At 40.0% G+C, this 15,845-nt stretch overlaps 1 protein-coding gene across 1 annotated transcript; it reads left to right on the top strand.

Moving 5' to 3' along the window:
• The first annotated feature begins 527 nt into the window (after positions 1-527).
• Positions 528-10,358, top strand: LOC134822949 (uncharacterized). Its single transcript, XM_063834222.1, has 6 exons — positions 528-1,199; positions 3,542-3,698; positions 4,478-4,594; positions 6,348-6,461; positions 6,722-6,823; positions 8,057-10,358. The coding sequence occupies exons 1-6, from the start codon at positions 847-849 to the stop codon at positions 8,393-8,395; spliced, it is 1,182 nt and encodes a 393-aa protein (XP_063690292.1). The 5' UTR covers positions 528-846; the 3' UTR covers positions 8,396-10,358.
• Positions 10,359-15,845: the final 5,487 nt, after the last annotated feature.

Raw genomic sequence — 15,845 nt, 5'->3', positions numbered from 1 at the left:
TTACGAAGCTAATTGTACAGAGAACGAAATTTCATAATTTATTGTTTAAAAGAAATGTTCAGAATTATATCTTTTACAATTACTCTATATATACAGGTGAGTTTTATTTCACCGTCGATATTCCTCTTAGTTTACATGTTTCACCCTACGTTCTCTTAGTCAAAATGTTTCACCCTGTTATTTCCTGTGTTTACTTTGTTATGAACCTACAACCGGTGTTTTCGTTTTTTAAACAGACGAGCATTGTTATAATAATCTAGTTAATTTGCCATTCCGTACGCGACTATCACTAAAATATTTTTGTATATTATAGGCCATCCAAACGGACCCTGGTTTCAAATTACAACTTTACTCGACTATTGTCGCTCGCTATAAATTCAGACTTCGGCTCGAGATTGCGAAGCGCTACAACTTTATATACTCCCTTTTGTTTGATAGCTCGACGACAATTACTGCACTTATTGCTCCTTCATCAAGTCTACCACTCACTGCTCGATCATGTTGAATTAACTTGTTTTCCCCGAACTAGGTCGAATCTATGGAAAAGTGTTCAGAAGTTTAATGGGAAGCAATGAAGATGGTATCTAATTAGGAGAGGACTTAGTTGCCGTGACAACTGCTGGGTTCTACGGTCTGTGTCAGGTGTTAGAGTCACAGCGTAATATTGGTGTAGTATTACAGGTCGCCGTTGTATCATACTCTCTCTCTCTCTCTCTCTCTCTCTCTCTCTCTCTCTCTCTCTCTCTCTCTCTCTCTCTCTCTCTCGCTCTCTCTCTCTCTCTCTCTCTACCTTTCTCCTCGGATCCCTTTTGTTACACTGCAGTTCTCTCACGCCATCTCAGTTTAATGTCCACATCTTATCATTTGTTCGAGAGCTTTCCCCCCGGGGCACCCACCCCGCAGACTAGTGCCCCGGGAGACCCCCCGAACAGCGGACCTTCCCCGGCTTCCACAACCCCATCAGTGTCATGGCAACAGGAATCGTCGCCAACTTGGAAACAGGAATCCGTGATGCAGGGTCCCAGTTTTACCGGGTACCGCCCCCCATCCGGTTACCTTGACAACATGACTCCCAAACCACAATCAGTTACCGGGGGCTTCAACCCCAGCATGTTTAACCTGAACAAGATTCAGGAGTTCCAGATCCTGGCCAAGTTGGGGGCTATTCAGGAGAACTACCTCGCCAATAACTCCTCTAGGTTAGTTGTTGTTAGTTAGGTAAGTTGTTGTTAGTTAGGATAGGTGTTGTTAGTTAGGTTAGTTGTTGTTAGGTTAGTTGTTGTTAGTTAGGTTAGTTGTTGTTATACTTATAGTTAGTCGGGCCGTGTACCATTTTTCACTTTTGGCAATTTGAATTTCTTAATTGTACATTTGACCCCCAAATGTTGACCCTCAGATGTGACTTTGCTTTTGTCTCTCTCCCCCCCCCCCCCCCCCCCCCCAGTCCTCCTAAATCTAAAAAACTCAGGCCTTACCTTAAAAGCTATTTCAAATTAGCGGGGATAAAATGTCGAGGAATGCAATGTCTGTTCCCCCTACTTTAATCTAATATTTTTATTTTTAACTTATCCTATTTTATCCGATTACCTGTTTCCTGGCTACAGTCTCCAATAGCAGCGCCTTCATGATCCGGGTGTTGTCTCTGTTGTCTCCAGCTTTTACCTTGCAGCTGAAACCCTGCTATTACAATTCCGCCCGGTTCCGCAAACCCACATACATGTCAGGACTGGCCAGTTTGGAAGTTGTACATCTATCTGCGTTCCTGCCGCCCAGCCTGTCACACTCTAGACTTTCTAGTTACAGGACTGTTCAGGAATCAGGACCACGCCCCCGGAACCGGGCCTTGTTAGCAGTACTATTGCCCTGCTAACTACTCCAACTTACATATATATAGAGTAGTAGGAAGATGAAGTGGGCTGGAGATCAGGGGACAGAGAATTGCAGTCTTTCAAATTAGTAGCTATCTGGCCTCCACAGATCGTGATTTGTCTCCCGCTAATTTTCTCTCCGGACGTCAGCCGCTAAATTCTAAGAGTGTAGAGCTCTAGTATACGAGTATTCGGCCGTTTTCTTTGTGGATATTTGAAGTTTGTAGACCGTTTTCACGATACTCATTAGTGAGCCATTGCATTGGACTCATTTGGTGAGTTGCATCCGGAATACCTGTGCAAGTTTGTTTTCCTGCTGTGATGTGACTGCGAGCACATCGCACCTGCAGGCGCGGCAACTATTACTGTCATAACTATCCGCTCTGAAAGTGTCACCAGCTACTCAAGTAACCGAGAGTGAGATATTGTATTCAAGTAGCTGAGAGTGAGATATTGTATTCAAGTGGTACTGGTACTTTGCATGGCTGAAATTATAGGTTCCCGTTTCTATCGCTCCCTTGCAACCACTCCTCTTGTGCGGTAATTCCAGTGCTGAGATTCATACCCAGAAAGTTAGTGTCGTGAGAAAGTGAGAATACTGCTCAGTCCCCCCGTGATAGGAATTTAAACACCTTAGCTACTGCACATTCTTCATGTTTCTTCATTTATATGCTAGTACCAGTACTGAGATGACTCTAAGCCGGGTGGAGATAATGACAAAGTCAGGCACTTAGCGACTGCACTAATACCCCCCAACCGAGGAGGTGTTGACCTCCAGACACACCTCCTCTTTGACTACACCCCGCCTCCCCTCCACTTCTGAAACCCGAAGCCACGCTCAGCTCCAGGAGAAGTGTTGTGAGCGACAGCCTGTAATGTACAGTTAATGATGAGATGTAGTACGGGTGAGAGGGTACTGTAACTACGGAGGGAATATTATAATGTTGTAATGTTAATCTAAACGCCTGGTGCTGCTGAGCGCCGGGACCTGGTGGGGTCATCAACCACTTAGTCGATCAGATTACCAACACTTTATGTTAAAGTTAGTTCTGCGAAAAGTTGGGAAACCCCCCCCCCCCCACCCCACCCTCCCTTCCCCATCACTACAGATCTCACTGTCTCTTAATGAACTGTGAGCTGTGAGCTGTGAGCTGTGAACTGTGAGCACGGAACCGTCCTATGTGGTGTATCTAATAACCTCCCTGTTAGTGTAGTTGTACGTGAGTTTCTGTAGCGAGAAATCTGGAACAGTCTACAGTCTAGAACCCTTCGTTCCTAGCCCCAGTTCATCCGTATAACTCGTTAGTCACTGCAATTCCAGTCTGGGCCGTAAGTTCATCCGTATAACTCGTTAGTCACAGCAATTCCGGTCTGGGCTGTAAGTTTTAAGGTCCTTTTCTTTGAAAATGCCATGTCCTGTTACACGTGATGTGTAATTCTGGTGGGTAACACTTGAGTTGTAATATTCAATGAATAATATTAATGGGAACACCTCTGACCTCTGATTGTGGATTTATACTTATAGAAGTGACTACAGAGTATGAATAATGGAGTTTGAATAACAACATGGTTGCTAGTGTTACACTTGCAGGTGTTAATTGTCGCCATAACAACGCATCTGTATTACTAAGGTGGTCGTTATTAACACCCTAACAAAACAACCTCCCTTTCAGAGCAGACCACCATCACGTCGGTGCACCCCAAAACTACAACACCCAGCCCCACATGTACAACGGATCCACAGGTTCCATGTCCCCCAACAGCAGTTACCATGACAACAACTCCGACCCCACTGATTACAGTAGCTTGCTCGAAAACTTTGAAAACTTGGTGAGAACCTCTAGAATTTTCTGTAACCATTTCGTTTAACTTAAACATGGTTTTCCTGTTATCAGTTTCTTGGGTTAAACCTGGAATAAACCTACAAAATTGAGTTACCCAACCTTGCTCAGTAAAGTTGGAACTAGGACTGCTTTCCCACGGTCTGGCATTTACCCTGTGCCTTGAACCCCTGAACCTGCTTTCCCAGGACCGGCAATACTATTCAATATATACTGTGTTCAAATGTCCAGTACAAGTACTCGGGCTGCTGACTGTTATACTTTTGTACACAGATAAAGCCTGCTGGTGATGGATGTTGGGCAAGTTGGCAGCGGCAATTGTTATTATGGCTGCCTCACTGTCATGTGACACAGAAAATCGGTCACGCGATCAGTCACGTTACCATGACAACAACCCCGTGATCAGTTACGTGACATCGGTAGATAAAGAATAGTCAATACCACCAAGTGCTGCTGTGTGGAATAAGAAGGATCGGAATTCCGATACGTACAGCACTTATACGGAACCGTGCTATCGCTCTGTGGTTACTGTGGTTACTGTGGTTACTGTGGTTACTGTGGTTACTGTGGTTACTGTGGTTGTTCTTTGCCATACCCACGAGAAATGAAAATGTTTGATTCAATTCACCAAAAAATTGAGAGGGTGGATCAGTTATATAATATAGTGTTGCAACAATTCAGCAAGTGGTTACTTAGTATCTCAACCATTTAACCAACTACCAAATATTAATTAATTAACCAAATAATTAATTAACCAATTAATTTCAGGGTCTAGGAGATAGGATACCACTGAGCATGTTACAAAGACGTGTTAAGAAACCGCCAGAGAGTTACATGTGTCACATTTGTTTTGACAAAGGACATTATATTACTGACTGTCCGCAGGTTTGTTCGATATTATCACTTTATTACCTGCGTTAACTTGTACTATTTTTAACTTACGAATTGTTGTGTTAATTGTCAGGATTTTAACTTGCAAAAGAATTGTGTTAATTGCAGCGAACTTTAACTTTTATTAATATTGTTGCCAGTTTTGGCGACATTTTTGCTTAATATTTATATTAAGTTTTTAAAAACGTCAACCAGATTAATTAATTTTAACTTGTAAGCGGTATTTTAACTTTCATGTCGTAAGTCGGATTTGTATAATCACGAACATATACTAGGCTCACCCTTTTACTATATTACCAATTCAACGTTTACTATGACACATTTAACACGAGATACAGGAGCAACTTAAACCACAAATTCTACCGGTATCACAAATTGCACAACTCCCAATCTCGTATTTCTATTTTCTCGTCCAAGGAACCACACAACTGAAACACGGTGTCATTATGACAGCTCTAATTTCAATATCACTCCAGAAAACACGCGATTATATAAGATAGTTACCCTTAATTATGTTAGTTAGAGGCCCCAACCTCAAGTGTCATATAAACCAATCAAACTGACCAGCAGAGCCAGCCCTACAATTCACCAGGTAGGATTACTCCTCGCACTCAATTTGATTGGTAGAAATTTAAGTCCCGGGGCAGCTGTGCCCAGAACTTCTCGCCCCTTCTCAACTTCTCAAGTCCTAACTCCATCTTCTCCTCCTCCCTAGAATTGTAATGTTGTTAGCGGGTCGTATAATCGAATAGCAGCATCTCAGCATCTGGCACGTACCACGTGACCCTGCGCGAAGACCACGTGACACGGTGTTTTGGTAACGTGACTCACACTGGTCACACTGATTGGTCACAGTCTGGGTCACTGTAACCGAGAGAGAGAGAGAGGGGGGTAGTGGTGGGCGACAATGCGAGTACACCTGCTGAAATTTTAGTGTTTAAAACTTTTTACATGTCTGGGGTAGGGGTGGGACGAGAAAGCGAACAAAGTTACATTTTACAATTAGTTGTGAAAATGTTGCCAAAACAGGAATTGTTATCGTCTACTAGGCGCGGGCCTCAGTTTACACGCGGATAAATTGGTGCCCCTCATAGCACCGGGGCACAGTCACCTGACTTGCATTTAAACTATTGGAATGAACTTTACGTTTAACTTTACAGCCACAATTTTAAAGACTTGTCAGGTGTATAAACTTTAACTTTAAGTCTGGGTTAGTTGCAAAGAAAAGTTTTATGTTAAGTCTAGTCTGAGTAATATTAGTTATTATTAAATTGTCTGAGTTATAAGTTTAGGTTGCATTATTGAATCTAGCCAGGATACCTACGAAATTATAAAGTCCACAGTTACTAAAAAGAATTAGATAGTAGAAACATGAAATAAGCCGCAAGATGTTAAGAGTCCAGAATGTTGCTGTATTCCCCGGATTATAATATTCTTGAATCCTCACCCACTTGAAACATTTACCATGGTGGACTGCCCCAAAACTTCAACTTTGCGCCCAAAATTACTGACGCCTCTGTGGACGTGTAATTACTGACGCCTCTGTGGACGTGTAACGTTGGAATGGGGATATTATAGTATAAAATAATATTAAAGCGAGATTAAGCTAAAAATTCTGATGCAGTAAGGCAGGAATAAGGATAACCCTGGCTGCGTGAATTTTCTAAATACTCTGAATTTCCCCCGCATAATTGAAGGGTGAAAGAATGACTCCTCACCAGTTTTGTTAAATTTAATTTCCCCGCAGAAGGGTGAAGGGATGACTCCTTACCAAGGAAAGAAGAGGTGTTTCGGAGAATACAAGTGTCCTAGATGTAAGAGAAAGTGGATGAGTGGAAACAGCTGGGCTAATATGGGACAGGTAACTTTAACTTAACTTAATTTAACTTAACTTAACTTAACTTAACTCAACTCAACTCAACTCAACTCAACTCAACTCAACTCAACTCAACTCAACTCAACTCAACTCAACTCAACTCAACTCAACTTAACTTAAAGATAATATGGAAATGAAAATCAGAGTACTGCACAGATTTGTGCTAAGAGATGATCCGTAGACGACAACAACAATTGAGCCCGGTTTGTTCAAGTTGTAATTTAACCGCTGATTTTTCTTTTCAGGAGTGTAAGAAGTGTCAGATAACGGTTTATCCTCACAAACAGAGACCCCTGGAGAAACCTGATGGTTTGGATGTGTCCGACCAGAGCAAGGAGCATCCTCAGGTAACTGGGGGTCACTATAGTGGTCACTAAAGTGGTCACTGGTCGGGTGGGGATGTGGGTAGCGATTATGTTAGGGGGATGCATTGTGCAACAATTAACCTTATCTAAGGAAGGTGTACAGTAACTTGCTGCTGCACAGAATTATTAGTCTCAGTCATTGAATGCCGCCAATTTTGGTGTAATTCAAAGCGTCTGACGATGTTTTATTCTAAAATGAATTTGGAGCATGGTTTGGTGATCGAATGGTTACTGGTTTGCCTTAAACATTTGTTTGTTAAAATGCAGTTGGATAACTATTACAGATATCAGCTCATCTATCTGCCACGTCACACTGATTATTTAATTTGAAATCGCTCTCCGCTCCTGTAGCCCAAAACATATTGGTTTAAGGTTTCCTCTCTAGGAATTCTGTAAAGAAGCGGCATGGGTTTCTTTGTCAGGAATTAGTCGGCTCTTTTTAGTTTTTACAGTGACTCTTTTGGTGACACGGTCATTGTCATGTGACACGGTCACTGTCAAGTGACACCGTCACTGTCATGTGACACGGTCACTGTCATGTGCTTCACATGATATTATGATCATAATGTACGCGAGACTGCATGTTGCATTCATTGCTTGGTATTTATTAAGTCATTTAGTTTAGTTGATACTTCAAATTCCAGGCCACATTTGAAACTCGATAAGATCCGATCAAGTTGAAACAAATCCTACTATTCAGCATATGAATATCGGTATCCCCATATCAAACATGTTCCTAGGATGAGCGGTAACGCCAAGTTTCAAGTCGAACACCTGTACCCTTACACGAATCAGCCCCATGATTAATAAGCCATACACATCAAAGCCGTTTACAAAATCGATAATTATATTCTTTAGAAGCCCTAATTTCTCACAAACTACTCTGAGGGCTGCCAGGAGCCACCCAAAATGAGCATGTTCCTGGGGTAGTGGGATTTCCTTCTCCTTTCCCGTCGATATCAAACTGGATTAGTTTAGGAACTGCTGCATTGTTGGTTAAGACAACTTAAATAACAATTGGATTAGTGTAGGAACATTGTTGGCTAGGACAACTTAAATAATAATTGGATTTGTTTAGGAATTCTGCATTGTTTTCTAGGACAACTTAAAGAATAATTGGATTAGTTTAGGAACATTGTTGGCTAGGACAACTTAAAGAATAATTGGATTAGTTTAGGAACTGCTGCATTGTTGGCTAAGACAAATTATCCGCAGGAACTCTGTGAGAAGTGCAGAACTCTGGGCTTCTACTGCCGAAGGATTAACGTGAGCGGTTTGGCAGCAGACTCGGACAGAAGCTCTGAATCTGGTTCCCAAACTCAACTCTACAACTTGATGAATCTGAAGCAGTTCAGCCCCACCACTCCCTTCACTCCGCAAACTTCATTCTCTCCCCAGAAAAACAGCTTCGGGTTGCCTGATATCCAGAGTGCTGATCTACCGGGATTTTCCCCGACCCCCACTTCCCTGGCTAGCTTTGGAGCTGGTCTAAACAGAGGAGGAGAACAGGGCGGCTTTGGCATGGAGCAGACGGGTCCCAATTGGGCAGGGTAACTGGTACAGGACGGGGTTGTGAAAGGTAGAATATATATTTGGTTACCGTGTACTTGCGGTTGCAGGTTAAACTGGTTTCCCGAGTGACCGGTCACCTGAGAAGCCAGTATCCGAAGTAACCGGTATCGTAGTAACTTTGATTATACCGCTAATTTGGGAACTTATCCCACTTATTCGAACTTCAAAACTTCAGAAGGCAAGATTTTAGATCAATTATAACTGTCCGTGCGAATATTGCACCGATTTAGCAGTAGTTGAAGTAGGACATTTGATTGTAAATTTAATTGTTTTAAAATTTAAGCGGATGTGATGTATCGAAACTTTTGGAGTGGATCGTTTTTGAAGGTATTTTGTATTATTCTTATAATTACTTCAAAAAATGTTGAGGTGCAGTATTATTCCAGGTCGTATATTTTGTGATTTTTGCATGCCTAATTGTCTACATTATTGTTATTACTATCTCGAAAAGCGTATTTATATATGACTGAACACTTTATTTTTGCAAGCGATACATTTTTGCAACCGCCACATTTTGCGAGTGTTTATATAGTTCAGATCCGTGTGTAATTAATTTTCGAAATGTTTTACAGTGCATTTGTATGTGCCATGTTGTTAGACAATTTAAATAGTTAAAATATGTTTTAAAGATATGCAGCGCATAACAAATGAGAAGTATCGCAGCTTTGTCCGGTGGAACCACGTATAATGAATCGTCCGTATTTTCTTGTAATTTCACCGAATCTGACCTGAGAGTTGTCCAACCCAACACTTTAAGCAGGTTGGGCGCTTATTAGATACCTAAATGTACTTTTTGTCACTGTTGGGTACTCTTAGGGCCCCATAGATTCACGGACGAGCAGGTCGGATTCTTGACCCACTCTTCGAGCTGCGAATGATCATTTGAAGTTGATTATATATCACATTGTATTCTGTATAACCGGTCTCTCTATTTGTGTACGTTTTATTTGAAGAAATGTGTGCTCGTTTAAGGTCAGAAGGTCTGACAAGACATTATATATTATGCACCTTAATTAATAGTTTACAGTTCATTTTATCAGACATGGAAAATTTCCTGTTGGTGTAGTGGTGTCAGCGTGGTGTCCGGGTCTCATATCGACGGTACAGCCTCATTAAAGATGTGGATTATGTTGGGACATTATTTTGACACCTGACATTGATTCTGGGGTCTGATTGATTAATAGTCGAAGCGGATTGGTTATTTGCTGTCACGTGTCAAAAAGTATGCTTAACGTCTCCAATATATTGTTGACCATGCCTGGTCAGGTTTATTAATATAAGGGTACCCATTTCATACCCTCAAGATTTTGAATTTCTTGTTGCGGATTAATATTGTCTTATTGATAGCTCACATGACCCGTTTACAAGTATCGGTTTGTAAATTTAGTAATGACCTTGGCTGTATTTAATTTCATGATTCATCCCATTATTCATTTGTAATTTTAAAGGTTAACTTGTATTTAGCTCGAAACCTTTGGCATTCAGAATGGTTCATTATGCCTCATATAAGGCAAAATCTCAGAATTATTAGTGAATTACAGGATTTCAAGTTGCAAATATTACTATCCGATCAAGATCTAAGTTGTTTTCTCATTTTTAGACAAATCTGGTTATATACTTATATATGAACGCACAGTTTCTAAAATGTTTCCACATTGGTGCAGATCCGATTTGATAATATAGTGAGCTTGATAGTGATAATAATTGCTGATTCTTCCGTTAAATAACCGGGGCTGCACGCGTCTGATTATCAAAACAGGGTTGTACTAATCGTTTAATATTTTATCTCATATATGTAAATACTAGACATTTAATTTTTAGATATTATCTAGCGTTATATAATTGCCACGTGGTGACAGGACCGTACTATATTTGTATATATCTTAGATTATAGAATCAATTGATCCTCAACAGATAATACGTGAAACTATTGACTAAAACCGAATCCAGCTGTCTTTTATTTCTTCCCGATTTAACAAATTGTGAAAGTTTGAGTTACCTTTTCTGGAATGATAAACATATGTAGTAGACATGAAAAGCCAAGGAAGGGAGGGAGATGTCATGTGATAGCCATAGGATTGTCATGGGGCGGGGTGGTTAGAACTTTAGTAGATGTGATGGCTCCGTGAAGTCTTGACGAAACTCTTAACTCAACATAGGTATGTACTTGTATCACGTGGTGACCCCCACTTGGTGACCCCCACTTGTATCACGTGGTGACCCCCACTGTCTTCGACGATACAGGGGGAGCCGCGCACTTCGTGCGCGGCGGGTCATACAAACAACAACGTATGACAAGTATGTACTTACTGAAACATGAGGGCGGCATGTAACTAATTGGAGGACTTCGCCGCCCAAACTATCATTTTTGCTTTGCATCGTCAATTGTTGCTTTGCTTCGCTTCGCAACGATCTCGATGGGTTGACACCGTCAATCAAGCATGTAACCAGATTTGTCAAAGCTGCTAATTTGATTATAATGTTTATGTATTATTGGACGATAAATCCAAATGACTCACGTGAAATAATTTCGCTTCCCTAAACGGTATTGACGGATGTTACTCGTCTAAATTTCTTAGTAGCGCGCGTCGCTTTCTTCTCGACGGTTGTATCACGTGGTGACCCCCACGGTCGCTTCACTATAGTAGAGTTTCGACGATACAGGGGGAGCCGCGCACTCGTGCGCGGCGGGTCATACAACGTATGACAACTCGACGGCAAGTGCTACGAAGTAGCGCGCGCCGGGCCAGACCATTAAGGATGATGATTAATCACTCTACACTCGACTGTCACGTGAATTTTTCAACCCGTGGCCGTTCTTTAGCTCATAGCTGATCCTGAACGACTTTTCGAAATCCTAACCCTCTAATCTGATCCCAACCCTAAGTAATCTATTGACATACGTTGCATGCCACTTTTCGCGCGCGAAGCGCGCGCCGCCGAATATTATCTCTGATATTGGGATACGAAACATGTATCAAGTAATCTAACCCTAACTCAATCTTTAACAAAAACATACATTGAAACCCTAACCCTAACGAGAAATTAGACTAACTTCCTTATATGGTCATATCACGTGATCGAGACAGTTTTTCGCTAATATCTCGCCAGGAGAGCATTTTAACCCTATGTCATGGGGGGTGATTCGAAATCAGCGTCCAAAAATACATCGATTCAAATTGGTTTCAACTGCCGGGTGCCGTTTTAGAAAAATCTCGAAGATCGACTGTAAAGTGATTTAGCACGCTTGGACCATTAACAATGGTCAATAAACAGTACAGCCAATAGCCAAAGGGAACAACACAAAATACTGGTATAACTTATTTGATCAACAGGCCGTATAGCCATATATAGGATTATAGGGTATCCTGGCTACTAGGGTTGAGGTACAAGGTAGGGATAAAGGTTGAAGCTAGGGTATCGCGTGGATCAGCAGTTTGATCCTTTGACTAGAATGCTGTTTAAACCAAAGCCAAGTGATTATTTTTGAACGAGCAATTCATTTAATTTCCAGGAAAAGGATGAAATTGTCGGCGGAGTCATAAAATGTTGAAAGAACATAAAATGGGTTTTGTAAAATATTTAAGAAAAAGTTGGAAAGTTAAGAGGCAAAGTTGTAAAACGACCATGTGATTGTGAGGGTTAAATTTGATTACATGGTTAAATTTGATTGTAACTTTGTAAGTTGCTCTTAATGATTAATTCAGCAATTACTTGCGAATAATTTGTTGATCATTTTTGCATGTGATTAAAGTTCGTGATCTCCGCCTTTAATCGAAAAGACATCGTACGACGTATAGACAGCACCCGTAATTCGTATGTGATATTCACCCTTTATAAACATATTCACGTGAGTAGTAGTAGTAAGTAGTAGTAGTAAACCCGCGATGGGGTGGCATGTGCCTCAATAAAAATATTACAATCATTTATTATTATATCAATTTATCGTTAAATATTTCAAAAATATCAATAACGTATGGTTGATCCTTCACACGTCTTGGTAAAATATATAAAAATAAAGTTAATCTACACTAAAGAATAAATAATCTATATTATATAAATCAACAATATTAACTCCCCATCTTCTTGTAGTCATTTATCAAAGCGGTAGAAATCCAAGTAATTTTAGTACGCGGTGCGCAAGGAATTTCGTTTTTAAAAAATGTGTAGGCAAGATAAGCCTAAGTGTGGCAGTGAAAATTGAAAAATAAGTTGCAGAATAAATTGCAGTGACTGACTGTCAAATGCATTATCACAGTTCATTTATTTGACTGCACTAACGTTTAGGATTCTTACAGCTGTTATATTTTGCTAATATTTTGTTTAAAAGTTGTAAAGGACAAAGTTCTTGTCCGTCCACGAAAAGTTTTCTAGGTCAAGTTTTTGTTTGTCCTGTAAGTAACGTACAATGTTGTCCTTGTATGAATTAATAAACTTATCTTGTAACTTAGGTACGTTGAAGGGAAGGATTTTATTTATTTCGTTTATCGTGTTGTTATATAATCGTGGTCCTACGTTAGAGATGCTATAATCGGTGATCCGTAATCTGTTGAACTTAATTTCAAAATACTTTGGATTTCTCCTTTCCGTTTGTCTAAGCGGGGATTTTTCAAATATACTACAGATACTCGATGGTGCTACTCCCATATAAACCTTGTGCATCAAAGTTAGACAGCTTTTAGCAATGAGATTAGGAAGAGCTAAAATTCCTATTTTGTTGAAGATGGATTTTGTGTGAGATGGTAGTTTACGTTTTTCTTTGTCGTAAAAATAGTTATGATATTCTGAATCAGTGGCGCGAATAGCTTTCTTTTGAGCAGAGAATAAAGACTGAATGGAATTTAAAGATTTAGTACCCCAAACAGTAGCGCAGTAATACAGGTGAGATTGAATTAAACTATTGTATAGCATTTTTTGAGCTTTATTCGGAATGGAACTTTTAAGTTTCATCATTACGCCTGCATTTCTGGATATTTTAGTCTTTAACTGTTTAACTGTGAGGCTGTCACCTGACGTTTAGCAATGAAACGGATCACCATCTGCATGGTTCTACATCAGAATATGAATACGGGTACCAACAACCAAGCAGTGAGCAGTGAGCAGAAGCAACGATATTAAATACTTGTCACATGATCATTCGGTCTGTCTCCTTTGAGCTTTTGAGCGAGCGATTTAATTCTAAAATACTGATATATAGACCACAAACACTTGTCAGACCTGCATTGCCACGTGGATTATGTCAACTTTAAATATCATATGAGTAATTACAATTGATCAAGTTAGACAAGACTGATGCATGGCTTGTCACTCAGTAAGTAACTGAGGTTACTTACTGGGTGATCCTGGTCTGTATCCAGTATCATGATCCGCTGTCTGAGCCCCTAGTTATCACGAACTGCTGATTCAGGCCCTTTATGGTAGTTGAACCTGTAACGCAACGCGTCATACTATGAGTTTGAAGGGTGGTACCATTAACATGTTCCCTCGCAAAGCTACAGCGTTAAACTTAATAGGTTATAAATTGTCAACTTGCGAACTGCATGTCTTAAACATTTTAAATATTTTAAAGGCGCTGACTTAGTTTTGCGATGATTTTTAAGTGTTTCAGTTTAGGTCCTTTGCCATTTCCATTAAGAATAACATCAAATTTGAAGTTATGATGATGACATTGTGTTACTTTGATTGATTTTGAGAACATATTATCAAAATTAAGATGAACACATTTAACTTATTCTAAGTTTCTGAAAATGGTTATGGAATCACCAAAGCTCACCTTTCCTCGAACGATGGATGACTTGGTAAACGTTGACAGTATTAACGACAGTAAACCAATCTCGGAGGTCTTCTTGTTCTCCACGCGGGTTTTCCTAATCCTTTTCAATGTCATCGTCATCATATTAGGATTATTAGGTAGTTAATGGAACATGATCTTACTACAAATTTTAGGGGGTTATTGACATCAGGAAGACCCGTATCTGATAAAATTTGAAGATTATATTGCCATGTGAACGCTACATCGATAAGAGTTTAAAATGGACAGCAAGTAAAATTCCAGTAGTCGATAAGGATATCTCTACGTCATTATAAAATGAACTTTGTACCACCTCCCCTCATTTTCTTAAACGATCTTAATTATATTCTTAACACCCTTAATATTCGAATTACAAGAATTGATTAAACGAATTTATTGTTAAATTTATGAAAATTATTTGAAAAAGTTTCTCAGGAAACGGGTTCGTGCTGTGGGCGTCCACAAAATGTAGAGCTATTCCGATCAACAAAGTGAGTCTGGCTCTTCTGGAGAACCTGGCGTTCTGTGACATGCTCATCACCCTGTTCGTTTACTCTCCCATGCTAGTTACTCTCAGGTTAACAATTTTATAGAAGAGTAAAAGGTAGGGAAAATTCCAGTAGTGCTCATTTCAACAGCTTAATAGATTGTCAGTTCGATTGGAATTTGCTCCTTTAAGGATTTGTCAAAAATGTCATTGCAAAGATCGAGGAACCGACCGGAACAGATTTTTAAGCCGAACCGGATTTTAATTTTGTAACCGGAACCGAACATTTTAAAAAAACTCGGCTTTAACCAGAAGTCTTTTTTCAGTGCGGATGGATGGGTACTTGGTAGAATTCCTTGCTTCCTGGCGGCTTTTGTCGGAGATGTCCCCCTTGCCCTGGAGGGTTTCATTATCGCAGGAATTTCTTGTCACAAGCTTTTTATCCTGACGCATTGCCTTCAACCGAGTCGTTGCACCAGGTATAATGATCATTAGTGATGATATAGAGGGGGGGGGGGGGGGGGGTGGGTGGGGGGGTTCTTGAGACATATTACTGATGATCACTCTCCGATCCTCGATCCATTTCATGGTGGAATATTATGTATATCAAAAATAAACCCTGTGAACAAACCCAATAACAATATGAACCCTATGAATGTTGTTTATAAACAATACGTTTATAAACAACTTTATGAAAGTTATAACGGATACCTCTAAAAAGTAGTGAAATTAATAAGGGATGTAACTGCATATGATCCTTATAGTTTATAAACGTTATGAACCTTCAGGAAACAGATGATAAACGCACTGATATTGTTCTGGGTGCTGGCAACGGTTATTTTCCTCCTCTTTTCCCTATACATGGCAAATGGTGAGTTAATGTTAGTCACTTATTGTTAATGGTCCGAATAGGAAATTGGATCCAACGCAAAAGGAACAAGATCGGTTGATAAAACTATACTGAATTAACTCTTTAATATAATACCATATAAGGTAATGTTACCTTGTCCTTAGTAACACTACCATATAAGGGAATGTATAATACCCCACTAGGTATGGCAATCTACGTTCCCTATGCAATGAGCTGTGTGGAGATTGCTGGCAGTTACATTAGGTGATTTACACATTCTTCAGTAATTATTTTTATTAATTGC

This window comes from Bolinopsis microptera, chromosome 11 (genome assembly GCF_026151205.1).
Source record: "Bolinopsis microptera isolate Bmic1 chromosome 11, MBARI_Bmic_1.0, whole genome shotgun sequence".
Lineage (NCBI taxonomy): Eukaryota > Metazoa > Ctenophora > Tentaculata > Lobata > Bolinopsidae > Bolinopsis > Bolinopsis microptera.
Note: the sequence above shows the minus strand (reverse complement) of the source record. Positions and strands in the feature narration are given on the sequence as shown.